Source organism: Fringilla coelebs (genome assembly GCF_963513975.1).
Source record: "Fringilla coelebs genome assembly, chromosome: 5".
Taxonomy (NCBI): Eukaryota; Metazoa; Chordata; class Aves; order Passeriformes; family Fringillidae; genus Fringilla; species Fringilla coelebs.
The window spans coordinates 46,838,659-46,847,446 of NC_140033.1; the positions used below are offsets into that span (position 1 = coordinate 46,838,659).

General features: G+C 55.2%; 2 protein-coding genes across 4 annotated transcripts; one reads left to right on the forward strand and one right to left on the reverse strand.

The window, feature by feature from the left end:
* Positions 1 to 512: 512 nt before the first annotated feature.
* Positions 513 to 1,768, forward strand: CYREN (cell cycle regulator of NHEJ). The gene is made up of 3 exons (XM_084205635.1): positions 513 to 943; positions 1,037 to 1,103; positions 1,381 to 1,768. Exons 1-3 carry the CDS (start codon positions 825 to 827, stop codon positions 1,624 to 1,626), a joined length of 432 nt encoding a protein of 143 aa, XP_084061761.1. The 5' UTR covers positions 513 to 824; the 3' UTR covers positions 1,627 to 1,768.
* Positions 1,769 to 1,958: 190 nt separating this feature from the next.
* TMEM140 (transmembrane protein 140) lies at positions 1,959 to 7,700 on the reverse strand. 3 transcript variants are annotated; one of them, XM_084205632.1, is made up of 4 exons: positions 7,595 to 7,700; positions 5,501 to 6,581; positions 4,747 to 4,853; positions 1,959 to 3,970 (listed from the first exon to the last, which is right to left on the reverse strand). In XM_084205632.1, the coding sequence occupies exons 3-4, from the start codon at positions 4,757 to 4,759 to the stop codon at positions 3,333 to 3,335; spliced, it is 651 nt and encodes a 216-aa protein (XP_084061758.1). In that variant the 5' UTR covers positions 4,760 to 4,853; positions 5,501 to 6,581; positions 7,595 to 7,700; the 3' UTR covers positions 1,959 to 3,332. The 3 variants fall into 3 exon arrangements, with proteins under 3 accessions (XP_084061758.1, XP_084061759.1, XP_084061760.1); XM_084205633.1 differs by having other exon boundaries at positions 5,501 to 5,619; positions 7,595 to 7,699; XM_084205634.1 differs by lacking the exon at positions 4,747 to 4,853 and having other exon boundaries at positions 5,501 to 5,619; positions 7,595 to 7,699.
* Between the last annotated feature and the right edge of the window lie 1,088 nt (positions 7,701 to 8,788).

The window sequence follows — 8,788 nt, forward strand, 5'->3', positions numbered from 1 at the left end:
AGGCACCTTCCACTAGACCACGTTGTCCAAAGCCCCATTTAATCTGGTCCTGAACGCTACCACAAATGTTACTTTCTTCCAGATGTTATCTTCCAGCCCTCGCAGAGAGTCAGTTGAGGTTTTGGGAGGGAGACTACTTTCAGATTTGCTTCATAAGTAGGACTATGAGCAAAACAAAACCCTCCAAACAGGGAAAAGACAGTATAAAAATCATGCCCCAGTCCAAGGCTGCTATGCAAAATGATTGTGCATTAGCACAACGTTGATACTGTGCCAGAAGCCTGGAGGGAAGGGATGAACATGTTTTGCTAGAACAATGCTCAGCACTCTGTATTCCCAGAGGAGCTTTTACCATCCTTGGCCCAGGCTCCCTGTCTCCTCGAGTCCCGGCACGAGTCCCCGCCGCTCCGGCGGAGCGCCGCCGCCGGGCCCCCGCGGCTGCCCTGCGCGCCCGGGCCTGCAGAGGGCGCTCCGGCAGCGGCGGGCGCGCTCGGAGCGGCACGGCGGCGCCGTAACCGAGCGCTCGGGAGCGGCGCCGGGCCCGGCCCGCCAGGCTGCCCCGGGGCTCCAAGGCTGACACGCGTCGTTCCCAACGCGCCGTCTGCTCCGCAGCTGGCCCGGAGCCATGTGTGCTCCTTGACGGAATATCGAGGGACGCGGGCCCTCACTGCCTGCCTGCCTGATCAAGGACGGGGCTCTGTCGTGACTTGGGTTTTAGGGCGGCCTGGGGCTGCTTTTCCAGCTCCCCTGCGCTCCCGGTCGGGCGAGGAAGCGTCCTCGGTGTGACGGGCGGAAGGCGCCCCGCCGGCACCGCCCCACTGGGCATGGCGGCGGGCGAGCGGCGGCGGCAGCTCCCGGCCTGGATGGGGGCGGAGGGGGACGGCCGGGCGGCGGCGGCCCCGTCCCCCAGCGCCGGGCGGCGGCGGGCGGCGGCGGGGCGCAGGTAGCGCCGCTGGGGCGGGGGAGCGGCCGGGGCGGCGGGCGGGAGGGTGAGCCCGGGTACTGACGCGCTGAGCGACCCCTGTGCTCTGCCCAGGCCGGCGGCGCTGTACTGCATGAACGAGGCGGAGCTGCTGGAGGTGGCCCTGGCGGTCCTGGCCGAGGTGAGCCGGGACCTCCGGGGGTGGGGGCGGCAGGGCTCCGGGGGACGGGCAGGAGGGCTGCTGCCCGCGGCTCCCCGGCGGCCCCTCTCTGGGCGGGTCGGCGGGCGCTGCCGGTGCCGCATGGCTTTCCCGGCCCCCTCCTCTCTGTCCCTGCGGCGCTGCGGGCCGCGGGCCTGGCGAGGCGCGGCTCACGGGCATGGTGGGCTGCCCTCCTGCTCCCTGGGGTGCCCCCGGCGTGAAGTCATGCACGGCCGGCACTTGTTTTCTATCTGGTCAGAATCTACAGTGCGAGGAAGGTGAAGAGCAGGCCTGGTCCAGCAGCGAAGAGCAGCGGGAGATGCCGCCAACACCAAAGGAGGTTCCTGGAAGCACGGCCAACACGGATGGAGGCGGTGACCACGGTCGGGCACGTCCATCCCCTCCTGGTGCTGGTGCTGGTGCTGGCGCTGACGCAGAGGGGACAGGCAGGGACAACTCTGAGGACGATGTTCTGAAATACGTCAGGGAGATCTTTTTCAGCTAACATCTCTGACTTCCCAGAAGAAGAGAGCACAATGGGGAGGGTGTCTCCTCCCGCGGCCCTAGGAACGGAGGGAGGAGGGCCTGGAGGGGGCTGTGCATCCATCTGCTGTGTAGGATGCCCAGGAAGGCCAGAGGGGGAAAGGAAGGAGGTACTCAATTCTCCCACTCAGTTCTCCCACTCTATACTCAGTGGGATTTGGCTCCAGATTAGGAGGTGTCTGTCTCTGTTTCGCATTTCAGAGCGTGGACAGATAAAAGAGGTCATTCGGGTTTCTGTGAGTATCCCTTTGCTGGGTTGGTGTTGGGCATGGAGGGGAGCAGGGAGCTGCTGACCTGGAAGACCTTTGCTGGCAGAGCTGCATGGTCATGGTTCAGCCTTGGGGGCTCCCCGTCCTCGTGGTCCCTCTGTCACAGCTGCAGCGGGGCCTGGCAGGCTGTTCCCATTGGGCCTGTTGCTGAGTTTGCCTCCAGACTCCAGCAGTCTTCCCAATGCTGAGGAACACGTGTGGGAGCAGACTGGCAGGGGGTACGACTGCCCTGAGGGGGCTGACCCCGTGGCAGCGTGCATGGGGGTCTAGGAAGGGATGAAGATGGCTCAGTATCCTCTTCCCAATCACAAAAAAGGACAAACAAACAACATGAGGCCAGCTGTGAGAGCATGTGTTGAAATGAAGAATCGGTCAAATCAGCATCACCAGCCTCATCCCCACCAAGGCTGAAGCAAGAGGAAACAGACCCTCATGTCCCTTGAAACAAATTCACTCAACTGCAAAGAATATCACTGTTAATCAGGCATTCTTTATTTACATAAGTTCTCCCAGCCACTAGGTAAATTTAATGCAGCACGTACTTACAAGGCTGTTACATATTCACTAGACAGAAAAATCAATAACATAAAACTCCGGTTTTGAAAAATTATTATATGAATGGGAGTTAACCGTTTCAGTCTTTTCTGCCACCTAGTGTCTTTTAGGGGTTGTTACTACCCTCTGTAGGGGTATTTCTGGTAGTTTAATCCTCCTTTTATTGCACTTTCTTAGTTGCTGCATGCTCAGTCTGTTATCTTGTTTTCAGACTACAAACCTGCTTCTTTCTGGTGTTACTTCTGTATCGTCCTAGATGGCTTTCTTCACAGTCTTGAAGGTTGTTGATTGGCTGTTTATTTATTTTAAATTCTATGTATCCTGTCTACTTATGAAGAAATTACCTATTTGGTTACATTTTCCTGAACATTTGTTAGTTCCTAGTTAAACATAACCTACCTATCCTGTTTTTAAACTCCCTTTATCTTTGTTATATGGTAGGGCAAAATGTATTAAAAGCATTTTGTTAGTTAATTACAAATTTAATCACATACTATGAGATACTAGCAACTTTTTTTACTTTGACTATGTATGAGCAGAAGGCTGTGCCCACTGTATGCTGGTTCTGCTACCTCTACTGCTCTTTGGGGTCACGAGTGCTGTGGCACTTTGATGTCGTGCCCCAAACTGAGGGATGTCACATGCTGTTGTACCTGGGAAGCTTCTGTGCTGTGGCTGCTGTCTGCTGCCAGCTTGATGCAGGAATGCTGCACACAGCAATATGGCAGAGCATGGCTGAACACGAGCCTTTGGACTGAGAATCAGATTTTTGCTAGGGAGTAAAGCTGTATTTGGGTTACAATTTTAAATCACGTTACTGATAGCTCTTGCATCTCCTTCACTGTCAAATCTTAGTGGGCAGGGCCTCCTCAGTTTGATGGTTTTGACGCATATGTGAGTGCTTGGCCCAGCTGAGGTACAGAGTGACAGTGAGAATCTGGAGCAGCAGCAGAGCCTGAGTCCCAAGCAGTGCCAGGAAGCCTCCAGTGAAATCAGAGGGATGAATCCACTGCGAGGTTTGTAAAAGAAACATACCCAGGCCTCCAGACAGGATAATCATCTTGATGAAGAGTACGATGCGAATCATCTTCCATCCCTCTCCCTGCTCCGTGCAATTCACATTTAAAACAAAAGGGAGGTGGAAGAGGACGAAGACCAGGCAGGTATACACACAAACCCTGGCCAGTCCCAGCTGTAGCGGACTGATGCCCATTGCCTGCAGCTGCTTGCTGTCCAGGCACTGCAGCTCCCCAGCTGCATCATCCCACAGGCAGAAGTTGTAAAAGCCAATGCGTTTGTCAGGGAGGTTCACCAGGTTTCCGGCTTCGTACAGCAGGGCGTAGGACATCAAGGCCAAGGTCCCAACAGTCTCCAGTAAAACCAGCAGGGGCAGCAGGTTCTTGGCACACCTCTGTGGCAGCAGACCCGTCCTGGTGCCTGCATGCTTTTTTGCTACCATGGTAAAAGCTGCTGTGGGGATGCCTGTTGCAAAACACGAAGGGGGGACCCCTCAGTTGTTGCCACTTATGGCCCCCTTCCCAGGATGGGCTCTGAGCCCTATGGCTGGGGTCTAGGGACTGCCCTTGCAAATAGGACAGGAGTGTCTCAGTCCTGCCTGGGACTGTGCTGCACATGTGTTACTCGGTTCAGGGGGGTGCATTTGGTGCACTTCTGGTCACAGCAAAGGTGGCTTAATGGTGTCCCATGCATGGACCAGTACTGGGAGGAGTGTATGACTCAGCTCCACACATGCCCTTTGCATCATGGTCTCACTGGAAAAGATGCATTTGTCAGCAAACTGCAGGGATGGGAGAAGAGAAAAACTGCTGTCTGGTAATAAGCATGATAAGAGCTGTTCTGGGATAATGCCTTTCAGCTTTTATCAGACAAGCACATCCCTTGTGATCTTTGGACTACTGAGTGAAGTGCAGATATGACAGGATCTGAACTGCAGGGCTCCCCTTGCCTCCCTGTCTTTGTCCTATAGCTCTGGAACACGCAGTGCCATTCATATGGGTGTGAAATGGGTAGCCATTTCCAGCATCTAAGCTTCACATGCAGTTCATTGCATGCCTGTAGATTTCTGAGCAGAGCAGGACTGAATACCTGGAGCTCTGCTACCCACTGAGTGGTAGACATGGTGCTCTGTCTTGGTTGCCTGGGGAGCAGTGCCCTGCACAGAGAGGCAGGTGCCAAGCTCAGAGAGGTACCCTGGATCCTCCTGCAGCCACTGGGACATAGGTGCTACTGAGACACACCTGTGATTGCCATCCACCTTGCTCCTCTCTCAGACTGGCTGGCAAACCCGACTGCTCCTCTCCCCGGAATGTGTACTGTCCTCTAGTGCTGTCCTGCAGGCTTCACGCTGAAAAACAGGGAAGTGGCATCAGGAAAGGCTATCAGTGCCTGCAGAGCCACATGGCATTGAAGCACTGTCCACCCTGCTCTGCAGAGAGCCATAAACACAGCACTCAAGAGACCTTGGCTTCAAGCCCAGCTTCAGGCTTGAGGCTTTGCAATTAACTCTTCCTCCCTCTGGCAAGCTTAATCTGCTGAGAATCATTTACCCCTTTCCTTCAAGAAGTTCACATTGTCCCTACTGTCCCCTTCCACTGCCTATTACCCAGTGGTATATCATTTACTTAAGAACTGGACTCTGGGTCCAGTTCAGAATAGTCTGTGAATCTGTGATAACCTGGATGTCCTCCTAGACCATCACCCAGAGCTGATTGTGAATTTGGTACAGCCCCTTGGAGTGGCAGAAGAGACTCCACTCAATCTGTACTCAGTCTGGTGGTGGTGCTGCTGACTAGAGACCTTTCAGCATTCCCCTCCCACTCCTCATCTCTCCCTGGAAACTTGGAACTTGGAAGTGGGGCACCTCTGTTTAATGAGCATAAAGATGGAGTTTCTCAGTCCAAAACTTCTCCGCATGCCCAAGAGACACACACACAGAGCATGGAAGGGTGGGGGGGGGGGGGGGGGAAGGGTGTCACAGCATCAGACACCAACCTGTCCACTTCCCCTGGTTGTTTTTCCCTCACTTCTTGTAGCCCCCCTTGGAGGGCTTCTTCTCAAAAGGCTTCTGGAGAGACTGGAAGCTCACATGGAGGACGCCCATTGTTCTGAATCTGCAACGAAGACAAAAGCAACCAGGAAAATATCTATGCTTGGGCACAGGATGTGCTGCAAAATGAGACCTCTGGTGAAATGTAATTTCCCCACGGTTTCTCTTTCCCCTAGTGTTGTCACTTGGTTTGTCTGTCTCACACGTGGTCTCCTGCACCCAGGCATTGCTGCTCTTCCTCTCCCTCACACCACTCATCGTTCTTCCTGCTGTCCTGCCTTACCTTCAGAGGAAGAACAAGCAGTGCTTGGAGGGAGCTCTTGGCTGGCTGACCAGGTCCCCAGGGATTTCTGTTAGACCCCAGGGCTGGGACCACTACAGCCCAGCTGACTTGTGGCCCTGCCCACCCACCAACCCTTGCTGTTGTATTTCTTTAGACCAGTTTCCTAGGGAAGGCAGCCTCGTAGAAAGGTGGCTTTTTGTTCAGTCATCTCATGCTCGCTCCCTCGGCATCCATAAAATGTAAAAGCTATTAAAATTGTCCCAGTTGCACATGTTTACTAGAGAGGGGGCAGAGAATTAAATTCCTATCAGGTATTATGGTAGTATGGTAACATGTGGCAGGGCTGGAGGACAGCCACCTGAGAGACCCTGTGCTGCTGTGTGATCTCTGCGTGTATGGGGACCTGAGGAAAGCCCATGGTATCTCTGCCCTCTCCTCTGCTTTGGGGCTCATGTGTGTGAGGACATATTCTCCCAGCAATGTCCCTCTCTTCATGGTTAAATTACTGGCATCTTTGCCTCCTGCTGCCTCCCCTGCCCAGCCCAGCCCAGCCCAACCCAGTCAGTAAATCCCCGTCCCTATGTGTGACTGATAGGCCCAGAAACATGCCTGGGATGGCCCTGTGCCAGCTGGATAGAGAACCGGCCTGGAGGCAGCGAAGGCTGAGACCTGGCATCCTGCTGCAGCACAGCTACAGGTGAGCTCTGCAGCTCATCACTGAGGCAGGTTTAGCAGCAGCCTGGCTGAGAAGCAAGAGACAAACAGAAAAGAGCTCTCACCCAGTGAACAGCTTGGGTTTTTCCCAGACAGAGGCAGTCTCGCTGCCTCTAAGGAGGTGTCTCTGCCTTTGGATGGGAGGCTCTGTGGCTCTTTCTCAAAGGTGCAAGAAAGGGGAACCTGAACATGGCACAGCGAGCCCCAGCCTGGAGTCAGCCTCCTTGTTCCTGGGCTGGCATTGATGGAAACACTGGGTTTCACCATAGGAGAGCTCTGTGTGTCAGTCTCCCCGGCAGAGAGAGGCCCCATGTGAATGGCTCAGGAGCTCCCTGAGGTCTCTGTGTGGGAGATAAGGCTCCTAGGCACCCTCTGTGCTTTTGGGACTGCACAGCCCTTTGCTCTGCTGCTCACAGGCAGGGGGGCACCCTTGCCAGGCTGGGGCTGTGCCTTCCTCCGGCAGGCAGCTGGCGGAGCGCCTGGGCGAGGGGACAGGAAGGCACACACGGCTCCGGCACAGGACCTGTGCAGGGACGAGCGTCTCTGTGAGCCACTGGGTGCCGCTGCAGTGGGGCTGAGTGCGAGGAGACCAGGGAATGGGCATTTCCTTTTGCACTGAAGAGCCCCCCAGACAGGTTGACTTTCCTGTCTCCCCTCTCCCTGGCTGCTGAAGGGACAAATGCTGTACAAGAGTTGTGGGAAAGTGTCATGCTTTGGACATGACACTCTTCCTTCAAGACATCTGTCCTGTCCCTTCCCCACGTCCCCATCCCACCTATCCGGATCGTCTTTCCATCTCAGGCAGGATTAACTGCAGAGAAGCCATGGGTGAAGAAAAGCCACTGACAAGCTAAGGACTGCTGGTAAACACAAACCAACCAGCAGCAAATGGAACAGACTGTGGGGGAACTGCCCTTAAAGCGTCTTAAAGCAGGGGAAGGACCCTCCGAGACATCTGCACCCTGCAACACCACTTCTCCTGGCAGTTCTGCCCAATGCCAGTGACAAGAAAAAAGCGGGGGTCTCAGTGGAGGGTACTTACGGGCTGCCCATTTGGGTGGGTGCGGAGCTGAAAGGCTGGAGAGGGCTGTGGTGCCGGTCTAGGACACAAGCGGCTCTGCGGCTGCTGCCGGCGCTGTGGCTGTCCCCACAGCCTGTTTTTGTCACGTGCAGATCGTTATCTCCGCTTTCTCTTTCGGTTCTTTCGGCAGGGCTCTTTCCCGATAGAGTCAGCTGCCTATGACCAAGAAAACAAGCCAAGCCCAGCTCCACAGCCTGAGCTGGACTCAGGCTTGCGTTTCCTTTCCTTCTCCTTGCTGCGCTAACCAGCACCAAACCTGCCCGGGCTAAGCTCACCCAGATTGTTGTGCTCTTAGAGTAGCTTGGGTGTCCATGAGGGCTTAGATTAACTTGTTTAGTTTTGTTTGGACAGTTCTTTAGAGGTGACTGACCGTCTCAGCACGGATGTCAGTACCTCAGCACTGCCAGCATGGCCCTTCTTGCACTTTGGACACGGATCCCTCCCTCCCTCCCGCCGCTTCTCAGGCACAGCGCGGCCCCAGCTCCCCCGCCTGCAGCCGGCACGGCGCAAGGTGCCAAGGTGCCCGCTGCTACAGGGAACCGCTGACACCTCCCGTTCTGTAGGGGACAAAACTCTCCTGCCTTTAGTCCTCCTGGGCCGGTCTGGAACGGTTTGTCCTACTAGCAGTCTGTGGTGGGGTTAGCCCTCCTCTGTTAGGGGGGCTGTGTGCTGGGGGTTGATGCATGTGGGACCCCTAGCCGTGAAGCTGTTCACAGATTTTCACCCCATAACTCCATGCTTAGGCGTGGTCTGGAAATGTCCATGTGGTACACATGTTGTGAGCCTGTAATACTGGCACTCACATCCAAGAGCACAAAGTAAGTGGAAAGAAATACGGGAGGAAGGCCTAAGAGAAGCTCAGTGGATGGAGACATGCAAGGGGTGATGCTTTTCTATGTGCCTCTGTGTGTGGAATAACCTCAGCATGGAGAGGGACAAGGGTCTGCATCAAGGAGTTCAGATCATGGGTGGCTTAGGCAGGAGTTCTGGTGGGTGGGGACAGAAATCTCACAGCAAATGAAGTCCAGCAGTCCAGAGCTGCTGAACTGAAAGGGGAGAAGGAAGCCTTGGGGCTGAACATGGCCATCTTCTAGCATTGGGGCTGATGGCTGGGAAACTGAGGAATAAGAGACTTCTGAGGCAAGACTCTGCTCC